This window comes from Nelusetta ayraudi, unplaced genomic scaffold (genome assembly GCF_046127955.1).
Source record: "Nelusetta ayraudi isolate G7.1 ecotype Tasmania unplaced genomic scaffold, CSIRO-AGI_Nayr_v1 ptg000042l, whole genome shotgun sequence".
In the NCBI taxonomy this organism is placed as follows: Eukaryota; Metazoa; Chordata; class Actinopteri; order Tetraodontiformes; family Monacanthidae; genus Nelusetta; species Nelusetta ayraudi.
Genome location: NW_027466092.1, coordinates 9,999,807 through 10,017,500, shown reverse-complemented (window position 1 = coordinate 10,017,500; position 17,694 = coordinate 9,999,807). Strand labels below are relative to the sequence as shown.

Sequence of the window (17,694 nt, the reverse complement as noted above, 5' to 3'; positions counted from 1 at the left end):
TCCCACACTCCTTCACTCCTCCGGCTCCCACCCGCTCTCCCTTTGTGTCACTTGTCTCTCCTCATTACTTTTATCCATCTCTGCAATCTCCCTCTCGCCTTGTCTTGTTTGTCCACTTAGCAAAGATCAGCACTTCTATCTATCTATCTATCTATCTATCTATCTATCTATCTGTCTATCTGTCTGTCTGTCTGTCTGTCTGTCAAAAAGCTTTCCATTTAGTCCATGGTCCATGTTACGAACACCACATCAACTTAATTTCCAACTGCGTTACATCAGTCAGGCCAAATTTTGTTATTAGTTTGAAACTGATAGTAAAACTCAAAGCTGGATTTATTTCAATTCTTTATGTATTTTTTTTTATTATCTTATTATTATTATTTCTATATATTATTTTGTATTATGTTTCATGTCACAAATAAATATATCATACATCAGTCTGTTTTATGCTTGTCACATGTGAGTTCCAGTACCACAATACCAAAAAACACCTGAATAAAAATTGTTAAGCTTAATGGAGCTTAAGCTTAAGTTGTTTATCAACAAAGTAAAATGTGATCAAGTATATATATATATATATATATGTATATGTATATATTTATCTATATGTATATATACATATATATACATACATATATATTCATACATATATATTTTTTATTATTATTTTTTTAAATGTCCTATCTGGTGACAGCAGATGAGAACAGCATTTTTGACATTTTTTCTAGCTATGATGATGAGGAGAGTCATTTTCAGATCCTTTGTATTTTCCATCTCGGTTGTGTTCTTCGTCGGTGCTTTGTTCTTATGTTTTTCCTCATCTTTCATCATTTTTGTTTGTATTTGTTCACTTTCGCCTTTTGGTGACATCAGGTTACTTTCTCATTCTTAGTCTTGGGACACCTGAAGTACTTTTGCCACCTATTGGTTATCTCAAATAATCCACTCTAAATATTTTGTGTAACAGTAATTCAAGCAAATATATTTAAAAATGTATATTTTTCTCATTTTGAAATGTGTAATATTTTGAACGACACCAAGTACTCGATCAAAGAGTACTTGGTATAAATGGAAATGTGTATTTCCATTTCTTTCTCTATATAGGTCTCTTTATCTGTGTCCATCTCTTGTCCCCGTCCATCCCCTCCGTCCTTCCGTCCCTCCCTCCCTCCTACTCTCTCTCCCACAGTCGGTGACATTCCTTTTCAATACGGCCCAGTGAAAACTTCCTGTTGTTGTAGTTTGTTATGGAGCACTTCAAAGGCACGGAGAAAGGGGAGCGAGAGGGGGAGAACGTAGAGTCTGTTATGGTTTTACCTCTTAAACGCTAACATGTGAGTGCACTGCGTATGCCTGTATGAATCCCCCCCGTTCGCTTCCTTCTCTGTGTGTACGCTGGCGTTCCCATGCCTAGGAAGTAAGGTAATGACGCTTAAAGCCATCACACACTTATGCAGACATGCAGACACACGTTTGCCCATCGACCTGTATAACTTGTCTCGTCAGCGATTGTGTCACTCCCTGTGTGTGAGTGTGCGAGAGAGTGTGTGTGTGTTGGCGAGCGTTTGCGGTGTTTAATATTTAATGGGTGCTGGTTAAAAATGCAGGAGTGTTTTCGTCTCTTGTCCCGTTGCACACCTGTTCCATTGGAGGGAGAAGTGGATGGATGGATGGATGGAGGATTGTATAGATGGATGGTAGAGGAAGAGGAATGGAAGGTAAAATGTGGTGACCCATGTGGAGAAATACACCTTGAAACTGTAGAAACTGAAATTGTGAGTAAAATAAAATAAGCCATCGGAAAAACCATTGGCCGCACATTGCAATCATTAGTGTTTAATGGAGGGAAGAAGCCACTGAGTGCAGTTGTTGCAATGGAAATAAACCCGTCAACACTCAGAACATCCGCTGCTTCACCTCCATCTTGGAATAATCAAACAAAAACTTTTTCCCAAATTTGTAATGAAGCCACAGGCTACTAATAGAAAGATCATATAGCTGATGGAACTGAATGTATGTTGATGCATGAGGGGGGATGAATGGTAGATGGATACCTGGAGGAATAGACAGACAATTTGAGGGATGGATGGATGGATGAGTAATGCATAGGAAGCAGAAGTATCGTCCAAAAGATTCAACTATCGATGTGGAGAAACAGGGATTTTTTTGGATGAACTATGCTTTCGGTAGAAGATTATAGTCAATATACAATGTGTATGCAAATGGTAGGTGTTAAATAAACAGATGAGAGGTGTAGCGATGCAGAAGAGGATGCATGCATGGATGGATAGATGGCTAAAATATGGATGGAAACTGTTCATGAAAGGTTGAAGCGATAGAGACCAGTGAATGAGTTGGATGGATTTAGAGAGATGATGTAGAGGTGGGTAGATGGACACAATTGGTGATTTATGGATGAGGACAGTTGCTGAAAAGATTTGGGGATGGTTGAATGATTGTATGGACGCACAAATGGATACATGGCTGAAGATTGACTCACGATAGATGACAGAAACATCAGGGGATTCATCGGTAGCAGAGCTGTGAAAACTGTTAAAATGATGCGAAAAAAGATGGATGAAAGCGGATTGGAAGTATTCATAAGCATGCAGCAATACAAGTGATGGTCAATAAATTGGCTCAATCATCAGGGATGTTTGAGGAAAACAATTGATTTATCTACAGATATGTTATTGATCACATTGAGAAGAAAATAGATTGGAGCCATAATTATCTGTCCCCAGCAACCATCTGTATATAGATAAATAGGTGAAGAAAGGATGGATGATGCATGAATAAAGAAGAAGGTCACTGAATGATGGCTGGATGGAAAGTTTATGGTTGAGTGAATGGATGACAGATTGATGGAGTGACAGCATTATAAAAGTGGAGGGAGTAGATAAACAGAATGGAGGTAAGTGAAAGGATGACTTGAGGCTAAGAATGAGCAGAAAAAAGGAAGGAGGGATGGAGGTAGATGAGGTACCGGTTCATCAATGCATTTCGCTCTTTTACCTTCATTCTGCGTTTAAGGTAATTTCCCCCTCTCTCTCTCACTCTCTCTCTCTCTCTCTGTCCCGTTCTTTTATTATTCTCGCTCTACTTCCCTTATCAATCGATACTTATTATCGGCCGCCCCGCTCCACACCTCTGTCTACCTCTAGCCTTCCCTCCTACGCTCCCTCCATCTCTCCGCCTCTCTGTCCAGAAGAGGGGTGGAAGAAGAAGGAGAGGAGAGCGGAAGGAAGAAACGCTAGAAAGACTCAAAGACACACAATGAAGCCATTCATCTGTCCAATCAAAGAGACGGAAGCCCAGAGGAAAGTAAACATCCATCTCTCTCACCCTCTTTCTCTGTCTGTCTCTCGTTCTCACAGAGAGTCCGTGAGCGCCCATGATTATGATGCCCCGCCGCGTGTGTGTGTGTGTGTGTGTGTGTGTGTGTGTGTGTGTGTGTGTGTGTGTGTGTGTGTGTGTGTGTGTGTGTGTGTGTGTGTGTGTGTGTAGACGTATATCCTATTTCTCTGGTGTCTCTTTAAAAAGAATAGATTGTTCTTGTGCTGCAAACAAAGAGTAAAGAGGGATAGAAAGAGAGAGGGGGAGAGAGAGAGAGAGAGAGAGATGTCTGACACGATTTATGATAGGTGAGAGATGTGGGGAGACAGGAAACAGAGGGTGTTTGTGTGTGTGTGCGTGCGCACGTTGGGGGAGATGGCAGTCCAACCAAGAAAGGGAGAACGGTCGGTGAGGCTACATTTGACATGAAAGAAAAATGTAAAAAAATAGGAATGTCAGGAGGGAACGTGCGAAACCCGATGGAGAGGTTGTGACATCATCATTTGACCTCAAGTTGGGGGAATGCAAAAGAAGAGGGTGGTGACGAAAACAACGGTGGGTGTGACGGCGGTAACAGGGAAGTGGAGAAAAGAGCGATTGAATGTACTGTAAGGTAAATGAGAATTTCAATGAGTTTGACAGTAGAACATATTTTCAATTCATTTGTTGAGGTTTAATGAATAAAAGCTATTAGAGGTGTGAGAATTAAAACTGCCAATGAGATTGGCATGGCCACAGCAGTAGTAGCAGTGCTCTATATTAAATGAAGACCAGGCTTTTTAATCAGTGGACAACGTGGTTTTGTTTGGTCCTTGTTCCTTATGCTTTGGCAATTTGCATTCAACATAACGGCACATAAGTTGCATATAACGCAGCAGCAAACGCTGCTAATATCACGCAGCGACACATGCAATTAGTCCCCTTGAACGTGACAGATGGCTCACCTGAGATCACTTTCCAAGTTTTCTCATTCTTTGCCAATTGCTCCTCATGTATTTTCTATGAGATGGATATGTGAGATACTTGCATGTGAATTTTGAAGTACCAGCGGGGGGGGGGGAGATATCTTCCCAGTAAGACTGTAACTGGCTGGTGTTTTTCCAACCACCCACCAGGTATTGTTGTGTTCTTATCAGTGCCTGAAGGTGTCTTGACTTGTCAGTCAAAGAGTGATGGATGAGAAAGTAATAAGGCAGAAAACTGTCTGCAAGGAAAAGCTGCAAAGTGTGTGATGAGCAATTATGATCCCACTTCAGTCATGATGCGCAACAGCAGGTAGTGGCACTCAAATTAAATTAAAGTGCCAACAATCCGAATGAAGCCTTATGTTACAGAATGTTAAGGAAAAATGTGTTTATTTCATCTTTTGTTAAAGCGAAAAATAAATAAATAATAAAAATAAAAATCCCCTTATCATTCGCATATTGCATAAAAATGTAGGTAAAGTTATTAGAGAATAATTTTTGACATCCCATGTGCGAGCTGAATCAAAGTGCAACTTAATCTGTAAATTTGCCTCACAGTGATGATCAGCAACCTTGACCCAACAGGTCAGTTGACCACTTTCAGAACGATCAGAAAGTTTACTTTACTAACTAGAAATTATCTCAAGCATTCCAAGTTTCATCTAGTACAAGTATGACAATCAAAAGAAAAATGCAAACGAAACAGCGTTGCAGGCCAAAAAGAGAGCCAGGAAAAGAGAGCTTAAGAGTAACATAAATAAAATGAGAGTTAATTCATCTTAAATGTCCGGAATGTAAACAAACTAATTGGTTCAAGGCAAAGTCCGGCCACGTCAATTCATCTCATCTGGACACCTAAAATATTATGAAACCGCAAACACGTTTCAAATTATTGGGCCCGCGGGGAAAGACTTTGATTTGAAGAAAACAAAACCAGACCCAAGAACAAAGACGAATATGAATCTCCGGATGATGACGGATTGAAACAAAAACCCGGTAAAAGGCATGAAGGGCGGGAAAATAACGACGAGGGAGAAAAGAGGCGGCAGAAACAGATCAGCGTTCAGATGGAGAGATAAAAGGAAGGAGGGAGACGGAAGATGAAAGATTTTACCTAAAGAGGGTTGACCCCTCCATCTACCCCACGTATTGACCGCACCAGGCTTTGATAAACTGCACTCTGTGTGTGTGTGTGTGTGTGTGTGTGTGTGTGTGTGTGTGTGTGTGTGTGTGTGTGTGTGTGTGTGTGTGTGTGTGTGTGTGTGTGTGTGCGCGCGGACATGCGTGTGAGTGTGTGCATGTGTGTGTGTGTGTGTGTGTGTGACCTCTGCACGTTACGAACTAAATCAATCTGTCAAACGTGTTAGTGAGTCTGTGCTTATTCACCACCATGCCTGTGTGTGTGTGTGTGTGTTTGTGTGTGTGTGTGTGTGTGAGCGACCCTGACCGGCCATCAGTGCCAATGACGGAGTATTGATCAAGGCTCCGTCACCATAGAAACGGCCATTTGGGAGGACGGGGAAGGGGCCGCGTGTGTCAAAGTGGGAAGACTTACTTCAAGGTTGCTCATCAGATCATCGGCTGCGTGCGTGCGCGCGCGTGCGCGTGTGTGTGTGTGCGTGCATGCTTGCGTCCGCGAAAAATGTCAGCCTCGTGTTTTCCATTCGCAGCAGGTTGTTGGTGTTCCAGGCCAATTAAAAGGTCACCGAAGAGAGAAAAAGGGAAAAAAAACAAAACGTCAGCGAAACACTCTGAATTCGCCCTGCGTGTCGCTTTAATCAGCGTCGATGAATCTTTTCCCCTCTAATTAGGAGACGTGAACACAATAACTGCCAACAAACGCCAGACAGACGTCGCGGTGGAGGACTTTGCACCTCGTCTTCGCACTTTCTTAAGAAACCTATCACACGCATTATCTTTTTATAAGTCACTGACTTGGACATCAACACCGTGAGCGACTCGGCGGTGACATGAAAGTGCAGTTGGTCAACGGCGCCCGAATGATCTTGAGGAGCCTTGAACGCATCTGGCAACAAGTGAAAGCGAGTGCTGGTTGGAAGTTGTGTGTGGCGCTGGGAGTTGTGATGACGCAGCCCTTTTGCAACTTTGTATAGATGCTCTTTTATAGAAAACAGAATGTAGAATATCAACTTTTGTATCAAAAAAGACAAAATCAACACATACGTTCTCATTCCGACCTCACGAGCAAGATGAATCCAAACCATAAGCAGTACATCAAATCTATATTTTAGTGCCAATTTCAGTAGATCTACCATAAACTGGAGGAACCTTTTTCGTTGTGTTTAGCGTTTTGTTGTTTGTTTTGTTATGTATTTCCTGCCAGTCAGTAAGCAAAGTCCATCCTTTGCTTCTTTTGCTGGTCCTTTTTTTCCCCACAAAGTTGAAAGTGGAAACACGCAGTTCTGCAAATGTGACTGACACAGCTGCCAGGACCGAGACCACAAAGCATCAGTTTTAGTTTCAGGAATCAAACACTGACACGTTTTTCGAGAAGGCCGTTCACAGGAGGCTCAAAGTGTTTTTTTTACCAGAGAGATTCTATTGTATTGGCGCAAGGATGGTTTGCGCTCAGGGTAAGTATAAAGTGGGACCTTTTCGGGTGTGTGGAGTGGGGTCAGAGGTCAGCGGTCATGCCGTCCTACAGCGGTGTGATATCAGAGAGGTGTGTTCAACAAAAGCCTGTGGAGGACAACTGGACTTGTTTCTATTTAAGGGTTCAGATTCAGTCAAGGTTAAGAGTTAACAAATGGATTTAGGTCAGTGGACTGACAGCGAATGTGTGTGTGCACGCACGTTTGGAGCCAGGCTTGCCAGTGTGTGTGTGTGTGTGTGTGTGTGTGTGTGTGTGTACTTGTATGAAAATGGTGTTTTGTGTGTGACCTGCTCTTTGTTCCTGAGCTGGGTGCAGTAAGGAGAGTGGACCATTTGACGAGGATTAATGCCCAACATATGGCAACCCTACGGGACACACACACACACACACACACTCACACAGAGACACACACTGCAGTCATTACTCTGAACAAAGAACTGTAAGGCTAATGAGAAGGCAATATCATGTGTCCGTTGCACACAGATACACACACACACACACACACACACACACACACCTTGGATTCACATGGATACACACTTTAATGCTACTTGTACATGGACGGATGCATATGAATGCGTGCTCTGTCTCTCTTTCTCTCTGTCCCTCTCTCCTCTCTCTCTCGCGCACACACACCTGGTGCTGCAACATGTCTCTATTGTGTGTGTGTGTGTGTGTGTGTGTGTGTGTGTGTGTGTTTTGTAGGACAGTTGAAAGGTAGCAGAGGGTTTGTTGATGGAAAAGGTTTGAACATTTGAATGCAAACACCTGTGTGTGTGTGTGTGTGTGTGTGTGTGTGTGTGTGTGTGTGTGTGTGTGTGTGTGTGTGTGTGTGTGTGTGTGTGTGTGTGTGTGTGTCTGAGAGAGTGAGAGAGAGAGAGAGAGAGAGAGTGAGTGACAGGGAAAGAGGTTAAGCAGAGTTCAGAGGAAAAGTGAAGGTTCATGTTTTCATTTCTTCATGCTCCCCTGCGTCTCTCTCTCTCTCTCTCTCTCTCTCTCTCTCTCTCTCTCTCTCTCTCTCTCTCTCTCTCACTCTCTCTCTCCTGTCTGTGTGTGCTACTAATGTTGCTGGGACAAAAATCCATTTAGAGTCACATTGGGGGGAAATGAAAAAGTCCCACAATAAGAAAATCAAGTTTCTGGAAGAAGACTTGAGATTGGAGTTGAACAAGCAGAGGCTTAGATACATTAATGCAAGTCAATGTCATGTCCTCTGATGATGGAATGATGGAAACATAACCGTGTGTGTGTGTGTGTGTGTGTGTGTGTGTGTGTGTGTGTGTGTGTGTGTGTGTGTGTGTGTGTGTGTGTGTGTGTGTGTGTGTGTGTGTGTGTGTGTGTCTTTCTCAAGTACAAGCTCACACCCCAAATTTTCACATTCTCAGACCTTTTCTCCTCACATCTTTTTACACATTTCCCTCCCTTCTGCCACCCTCAGTGGGATAAGACCTCACAAGTTCCCGAAAAGCCAAACACACTCTTCTATTCTTTTCGATTCTATTCTGTTCCAAATTGATTTGTAACCTAACTAGGAATCAGAATATAATAAATAAAATTAAAAATCATTTACCATTCCCTTGAGTAAAAAAAAAAGAAAAAAAAAGAGTAAAACATGGAACATGTTTTCTTCATGTCTGTGTTTCATACCTTTTCCCACATTTTAGGTTTTACAAACAATAATATATGAGAAGCTTTGAGCCCGTCAGTGTTTCGTTGCAGCGCTCACTTTTTAAACCAGACCATGCTATTCATGTAGGATATCGTGGACACATTTGTTCCACAGTGAAGCTGTTAGAAAGGAGACTTATTAACTAATTACAACTTAATGATGGTGCTCCTAAAAGCCTCAGTGTTTAGGCATCATTTTGTCCATTTTAACATAATTATCTTGGACATTTTCCTGGTCTATTTTCATCCGGTGGCACTGTCTTGTACAGGTTTCAGTTTCTGGTCTTTTCTCCCTCTCTCCTGTGCTCTCTCTCACTAGGTGTAAATGACTTTGGACGGCCATCTGTTACTTAGCCTCCCTGCAGAGAGTTGGCCTGCATGCACACCTCCTCTGTGTGTGTGTGTGTGTGTGTGTGTGTGTGTGTGTGTGTGTGTGTGTGTGTGTGTGTGTGTGTGTGTGTGTGTGTGTGTGTGTGTGTGTGTGTGTGTTTGTGTATTTTCCTTTATGTTCAGTTGCATGCGTGCTGTTACTGTATTCTTGTGTTTGTGTGTTTATCTATGCGTGCATGCACATGCATAATACAGGAGCTAGTGTGTGTGTGTGTGTGTGTGTGTGTGTGTGTGTGTGTGTGTGTGTGTGTGTGTGTGTGTGTGTGTGTGTGTGTGTGTCAGGTACAAAGAGGGAGGGAAGTGTTGTAAATGTGTGTGTCCAGACCCGCTTGCACATGTAGAACATGGTTTCAGTGCTTGTGTACAGGTGTGATCGAGTATTTTACATCAGTGAGAGCACATTTCCAACTCAACTAACTCAATATGAATTTTGAGAGCGGTGGCTTTTTGGTCAATAATGTTTTCTGGGTGATTTGCTCTGAAGGCAGTAATATGTTTTGAGCAGGGCTCCTGATAAGGTCAGGAATGCAACCAAAATATTGCTTTATTGTAGTGTAACATTTGTACAAAATAATGAATGAATGAATATCAGGGCAATTTAGTGTTCTAGTAAGTACTTCAATTAATCTCTTGAACAATTGATTGCTGGTTAAAATTCAGAGTCCAATAAGTGCTGTGGCATTTAGCAGTAGGTCTAAAAGTGGATCAAATTTTTTTTGATTTTTACCTCTGAACTTAATTCGGGTAACAGATTGTAAACTCAGCTGTGTCCTGAACCATTATCTTTTTATTATTAGTTTTTTTTTAAGAAAAGCAATTTCATCTTACAAATAGTCAAAAAAATAGAATTTGTATTATCTCTTGTCGAATTGAGATCAAAGTTCTTTGATAGTGACACCAATGTGTGATGAAAGCCACAGCAAATTTGTCTCCAATGCCACATTTCCATATCTTGCATCAGCATTGTTGTGGCGGCAGCTGAAGAGGTTGATAAAGATGGAGCGCCCTCCGTCTTAACCTCCCGCTGCTCTCACCCCTTCAAGGTGTCAAAATGTCACCGAGAAAAGGATCACTTCCCCCCAGAGACACTGACTGTAGGGCGCGGCCAATCAGATTCCACTGCAGCGCTGGTCGAGGTGTCCGGAAATCAGCCAATCAGACGTGGCGTGGCTGGTCTCGGCGGGTGGAGGCGCTCTGTGTGCTGTCACTTTATGATTTGATTACTTCTGAGCAACCTGCTGTCCCTGCTGGAACAGAAAGCTCGTCACTATCCACTTCTGACGCTGTGCTTGACCAACAACAGTTACTTGATTATGTTTCTTGATTATTGTTTGCCTTGTTTTTTTTTGTTTTTTTTTAACAATGTGAATGGTGGTGTTTTTTAAAACTTTGATATGAGTCAACTGGTTGTTGCCGGATACACAAAAAAGTCAACGTGGAAGTCATTTCAAAGCACAACTATTCACCATTTTTATTTATTGTTAAGTATTTAAAATTCCGCTCAATGTGGGATTTTATTTAAAAAAACAAACCAACAAACGAAACAGCGGTGTTAAAACCTTGCGATGTAATACTCTTTTCATAAATGCTGCCTTACTTAACAAGCTTTGTGTTTCTGCATCGGTCGACATTATATTTTTGGTTGCTATTTTTACAATAGCTTTCCTCTGCAGCACTTTTTAGATAAAATATGTGTAGCCTTGATATTTACAGCCCCAATAAATAGGATCACTGCTGCAAGAAAAGCTCTCTCTGTAAGAAATGTTTCCTCGTAAAAAAAAACACATCCATGCAGAGCAGGGCGTTTCTCATTCACCACTTGAAATGAAAACAATATTGATGTTTCTCTTTATTTTTATTACACAACAGATAGAAAAGTGAAGACCCCCCGCCCCCTCTTCCCAACCACCCTCATCTTCCTTCTCTCGAAGCCGTTAATCTAATTCTGTTTCCGCGTAGTGATCCATTTCTTTGTCTCTCCCCTCCAGCTCTCGCCCCGGCCGTCCTCCGAAGCGTTGCTCTGGTGCTGGGATCCAGGAAAGCCCCAGGCTGCTGCACCCGGGCCTCCCCGGCCTGCTGTCCCCCAACCTGCTGTCACACACTGGTAACACAAGAATACTTCTTCATTTACCATCGCTGTTCTACATTTTTATTTTCAATTCCTCAGCCTTCTGCTCCTACTTTGAATTATTTCCAACTAGGACAAGAAAGCTCGATATTTCAAGCATAAAAAAAAATCCCTTTCCAGGAACAAGTCCATGTGGAAATCTTGTGTGAAACCAATGAATCACCAAGCTTAAGACATGGGAAATTTAGAAATGAGTTTATTTGTTATTTGAGTATTTGTTGGTCTTTGCAGCTCCACTGTTGGTCACACGGGTATTAAAGAGACAGGTGTTTTCTCTTTCTTTTAACTTAAGCTGCATTCCTTTTTTTCTTCCTTCTCACCACTTCTCCGACCTTTTCATCTTCCTTTCGTCTTTCCTCATCTTCATCATTTCTTCCGCTTCTTGAAGGAAAGGACAGAAAAGAAGTAAAAGTAAAAATGGATGGAGAAAAAAGAGAGAGGGAGAGAGGTGGAGAGAGAATGGAGTGTAGAAAGGAGGAGTGTTGCCAGAGGAGATGAAGAAGCCTAAAAACGACAGCCAAACAGAAAGGCATCGGGATTCGCAGCGAAATAAAGCAGACAGAAAAGAAAGACAGATTATTATGAAGTTGATGGCAAATGAGTGGAAATCATCTTGAGGTCTCCCAGCAATGAAGGTATCTGGATACCAGATAAAGATGGATGGAGCGAAAAGAAATACCCTCAAAAAATGTCAGATTGGGAAGAGGAGGAGGAGGAGGAGGAAGAGAAGAAGACCTGCAGGGAAAGAGAAAGAGAGTGCAGACTGCATGGTGGTGTGATGAATGACACGTCTCTGGGGTCCCACTCTTCCATCTGTCCATCCCTCCCTCCCTCGCTCCCTCCCTTCCCATTGCACTCTTTTCTTCCCTCCTTTCTTTTTTTGCTTCTGTCTCCTCCCCTCAGTGTTTCCTTTCCCTCTCTTTTTCACGATTTCTCCTTTTTCCAGTTCTTTATTTCTGTCTCATCCTTTTCCTTTGGCCCCTTGTCTTTCACCTTGTTCCGCCTTCCCTCGTTTCACATCCACTGTGTGTCCCTTCCTTCCTTGTTCTCCTGAACTCATCTTTCCCATTCTTCGATGGCGTGCATTCTTCCGTTCCTTCATTTCCCCCTACTTGTTGCCCTTCTTTTTTTCTTTCTTCACTCTTTGCTTCTTCAAATCTTCAAACATCCAACAGCAGCTCTGTTTCTTTTCCACATTTCCCCAAACGTTTCCAACCTGTTTGTATTCCAGCTTTCCGCATATTGACATTTTGTCACAAGACCCCCCTCGCGTCTTCCCCAGACATGCAACGTGTCCTCGAGCGTCGCTCGTCCAGGTTGCCGCTGTGGCTCCTCGTGCCGTCTCTGATTGAGAACCACACGCAACATATCATCGGCTGGAGTCGCCCCAAGTCATGTACAACAGGCTTCATCGGCGTTACATGGCGGGTTAAACCTTTTGGCTGTCTGGCTGAGACAGGAAAATGTCAATACCTAATGTGCTGAAGATGAGTGAGCCACTCTTTCCATTTCATTTCCTTTCTCAAACCCGTGCTAATCCCTCTTTCATCATGTCCCTCCATTGATCTTCCTGAATTCTTCCTTCCTTTTTCGCTTGTTTGCTCCTTTTACCTGTCTCCTCTCGGTTCTTTTTCCCAGTTCAATTCTGCCACCTCTGATTTTCTCTCATCTCGGGTTGCTGATGATCTTCCTGATGTTCAACTTTCTCCCTTTCAATCTTTTCTCACCCAACCGACCCTTCTCATCTCTACCCATCCTTCTTCTCCTCCTTTCCTCCCCATTTTCTTCATCTGACCAGTCTCCATCTCAACCTTGTCTTCTTCCTCGCACTTCACCTTTCACTGCAGACATTTTCTGTCCTCCAGTTTTCCTCTCCTTCCTTCCCTCCTTCCTTCCTTCCCTCCATCCCCTTGACAGTGACTGCTGGCCTCCTCTCATTCTCTCCAGGATAAATAAAACATGGTTGTGTTTAGTGACATATGGACACGGCTCACTGTGGCATACTAATGACACACACAGACACACGCGCGCGGACACACAAACACACACACACACACACACACACACACACACACACCAGGTGTATGTGTGGTGCATGTGTTGTGTGTGTGTTTGTCGAACATTAGTGAAACCCAGAGAAAACATTTGCTCACTTATGATCACTCATTAGCTCCCACACATGCAAACACACACGCACGCTCACGCACGACATGTATACAACACACAGGCGCGCGCGTGCGCGCATGCACTCATGTGGAGTTGGTCGTCGTTGCGGCCCTGCGTCCATGGAGACGCCGCGTTGCCGGGGGAGACGGGCTGTTGTTTACGACCTCGCGGGCGCCACAGCAATGGGGGGCATCGGCCAATCACAGATGGACATTTATCACACTGTTAGAAAACACAGAGTGAGAGAGAGAGAGAGAGAGAGAGAGAGAGAGTTTGGATGAAATGTGAGAAGCGAGTAAAGGATGATAAACAGGAAAGGAGGGAGGGAAGAGGTGCAGAAGTCACTGGCGATAAACATGGGAAGATGTGGGTGCAGACAGCAGGGAGGAGAGCAGGGATGTTTGAGAGAGGAAGGAAAAGGAGGGGAAAGTAAAAAGAGGTGGTACAAGTAGGGGAAGTGAATATAAGAAAGGCTGATTAATCACTGGAGGAAATAAATACATTTATTAATGTATTTATTAGTAGTTGACTTGTATGTAATTGCTGTTGGGCTATTTTGTACTTTTTCTTCTTCTTCTTTTTTTTTTTTTTTGCTGTGCCCGAGGGGACCCATATAAAATAAGTTATTGATCTCAGTGGGATTACCCCTGGTTAAATACCGGTGACAGGGAAAAAAAAAAAGAAAAAAGGTAAAGGTCATAAGAAAACTTGTTGAGTGTTGAAAGTCTGGAAATCCAGAGGGAAGAAAAATAAACAAAGAGGAAGTGAGAGAGAAAGAGGGATAGTAGAAAGAGATTTGACTCTCAAGACTTGAGTCTTGGAAGTCTTGAAATTCGGAGGGAAGAAAAACAAAGTGAGAGAGAAAGGGATAGTAGAAAGAGATAAGAGTAAGACAGGAAAAGAAGAAGCGACGAGATGGGAGCGAGTGTGGTAGAAGGAGAGGAAGTTGAGACTTGCCAGTATGGCAGGGAAGAAAGCTGAACAAATAAAAGAAAAAAGGAGAAAAATATAGTGAAGGGGAAAAGGGCAAGAGTGAACAAGAGAAGAAAGGGGGAAGAGAGAGAGAGGAAGGGAAGGTAAAACACTGGACAAGACGGAAAGAATGGACGGCCAGGGAGGAGGCACAAATGATAACGAGAGAGTGATATCACTTTAATTGGCCTCATCTTCCTTAACAAAGAAGCTGTGATGATAAGCGTGGGAGTGTGTGTGTGTGTGTGTGTGTGTGTGTGTGTGTGTGTGTGTGTGTGTGTGTGTGTGTGTGTGTGTGTGTGTGTGTGTGTATTTGCAACCTATGCAGCGTGCTGCAGCACTCATTTGACTTGTTAATTCACTTCAAAAGCAGCTCAATGGTTTGCCTTGTCTTCGAGCAAACGCACGCACGCACACACACACACACACACACATGCACAAACACACACGCACACTCTGCTGCAAACACTTTATGGACGGAGGCACAAAAAACAAACCTAAAAACATTTTTTAAGGACACGTTCAAACACATGCGCACAAAAAAAAGACGCAAACACACTTTTTACGCATACGCAGCTCATCTTTATGCAAACGCAGACACACACACACACACACACACACACACACACACACACACACACACGCAGGGACAGATCTCTGACTAGGTTACAGATGAAGTGCTTTCAATCTTTTCGTGGAAAAAAAAAATACACACATCTGAGGACTCTTCTGTGCACCTGCAGAGAGAGGGCGGTGGAGGGGTGGGTGGGGGGGGGGGCACGTTTGAGATGAAGGAGGAGGACGGAGTGAAAGGGGCGGGAGCCTAAAGAGGACTCCAGTGGCACTTTTTCATCCCTCCAAGTCTTCCTTTTTCCACCGACTTCCTCTCTGTTGCTAACGATCTGCCTTCTTCTCTGCGAGGACCGGACGCCACGGTAACGGCCAGCTGGCGCCTCCTGTGGCTGAATAGTGAAAATCAAGGCTAAGACCACGGACCAAAGAATTTTCTCGGCTTTTCTACCGGCTAAGTCAATGAAAACACAGTGATGCAGTTTCTGCGTAATTCAGTTGTTATGGTTAAAACACATGACGCACAAATGTTGCCCCATGTTTGATTTCTGAAGGTAGCTGCAGCTGCAGTCTAAACATGGTGACTAAACCATATTGTTTTGGACAGTTTGAGAGCTCAATTCAAATAACATTGCGTTTGAGAGAAAGGAATCTTTGTTGTGCCTGGGAAAAAAAATTATGTACTAATTTTTTACTTAGATTACCAATACAATTGTCCCTTTTTTTGTTCTTAATTTAAGCACTTTTTACATAAAATCCTTAATAACCATTTGGATACAAATATTTTGTGTTTCAGTATCCAACTTCCAACTTTTCTCTACTGAGCAAAAGCACAAAAATTAGATTAAAAAAACAAAAAAGAAAAAACAGTGCAGAATGAGTCTGCCGAATAATAATAGCATTTTGACTTGCATGTATCGTAGCATCAACCCATTTATGTGAACCCCATTTTTTTTATTATTACAAACTTTTGAGTTTGTAATTATTTTGCCTTCTTCTTTATACATTTTTCCAAATAAAAACCATTACACATTTTTTCAGCTGAGCCAAAATCTGAATTATTGATTTTTCAAAAAATCTTCATAAAATCACTCGAGTCATATTTTATTTGAATCATTCAATCCTTTTTGTAAAAATTAAATGCAATCTTGTTTTGAAGTACAAGCTTTACTTCAGATTTTGACTTATTTTGAATGGTTCAAATAACAGAATTCAACCGTCTAAACAATCTACAAGACTAGATAACACTGGTACTTCTGCTAAAAGTCAACACAAAATGGCTCCTGTAAAATAGTTCCAAGTGGGCTCTCTGGACTTCCACTGAAAGCTAAAGATGGTTGACCTAAGTGGCCATGTTTGGAGCTGAAATCTGAGTCAGCACAAGAGCAATCGACTGCATTTGTAAATTGGCACTCCAAGCGCTCGCAGGACGAACGGGAAAAAGAAAACACATAAAAACCTGCTGGGGGCGCGGGGGGGTAGAAATGGCAGAACAGTGTGTTTCTATATTCAGAACACAAAGAGCAATTTCTCTGTTGTCCTGTTTGTTTTATTCAAAGTGTCACTCTGTCTCTGAGAGCGCGTTCAGAGCACTTCGTCAGAGATGTAGGTGCACTGGAATGAAATATTTACAACCGCGGCCAAATGGGGTGGGTTTCACGCGAGCTTCAGGACTCTCGAAGATCAGCCGCCGGCCTTCAGCTAAAAAGTCCAAGCTATTAAAGACCATCCTGACGCACCGTGCTGCGGAAGGACACTGTCAGATCTCATTTAGCATATTGCCCACCATATGGATGCTTTTACTGAAAAAGGCCTTACAGTAGCAGGAGGGGATGCGTGCTTTTTATGATGGGTGGAGGAGGGCGTTAATGACTTGGCCGTGAGTGTGCGGCTATGTAGGACAGTGTTGGACATGCGAGTGCTGACTGTCCAGAGTTCAGTTGCTTCTCAGTGAGCCGGGTTTAAACGTACACACACACTCGCACATACAAAAATGAATGAGCGAATGGCACATTTTTACCAGCTGGTGCCTATTGCTGTGTGCGAGCAGTGTCCCATAGCACAGCCACTATGACATGCATAAAAGAAGTAATAAAATAAAGAGGTTGCACGAAAATAGAAATGGAAAAAAGTCACCGAGGTAATGTTCGGTTTTATCTTGTTTTTGTTTTCTCCTTCATTTTTTTCTGAGTGTCATCAGTGAATGTATGTAGTGCCATTAATTCTTTATAGTAGTTCAGTGTTTTTTATATTACAATTTAGTGAACATTCTCTTTGTGTGAACTAGAGCCACGTCAAGTAAATAAAAACCTTTATTTGTAAATTAAATATTCAGAATGCACAAAATGATTTTCCAGTGTCCTAAAGATCCAACAGATGATTTCCAATGTGTAGCACTATGAATTTCTGAGTGAAAAATTTCTTCAAAAATTGAGTTGAATTTTAATTGATTTGATTTTCACAGTTACAGCGTTAAACTCCAATTACAGAAACATTGTTTTCCAAACTAGTTGCATTTGACGTACAAAATCTTTGGTGAAGACACCACAGAAAACTATCTGATTCTCCTGGAACTACCAGGTGCTGTGGTTAGCGCTGTGCCCTCACAGCAAGAAGGTTGTGTGGGTTTCCTGGGCACTTTCCTCCCACCTACAAACAGATGATTGACACCATAGGTTGGGTTGGCCCAAAGTGGTGGCCCACTTTGTCTGATCTCACAGCTTTGTTGGGCAATTTCTTGTATGATGAGAGTAAAGCAGCTTACCTTCACTCTAGCTGAAGAAAGGAGCTTTTCAAGATGGATTTGGGAGCATTCAGACTTGAAACGTCTTTGTTAGTTGACTGCCAACATTAGCTCTGTTAGCATAAGTTAAAGTAATGCTAAT

General features: G+C 42.5%; 1 protein-coding gene across 2 annotated transcripts in view; it reads left to right on the top strand.

Moving 5' to 3' along the window:
* dachb (dachshund b) overlaps positions 1–17,694 on the top strand; it is a 71,801-nt gene that overhangs the window by 31,184 nt on the left and 22,923 nt on the right. For both annotated transcript variants that reach the window (XM_076034191.1, XM_076034190.1), the window contains exon 2: positions 10,962–11,077. In XM_076034191.1, coding sequence (XP_075890306.1) covers positions 10,962–11,077 — 116 coding nt within the window. The remainder of the gene's footprint in view (positions 1–10,961; positions 11,078–17,694) is intronic.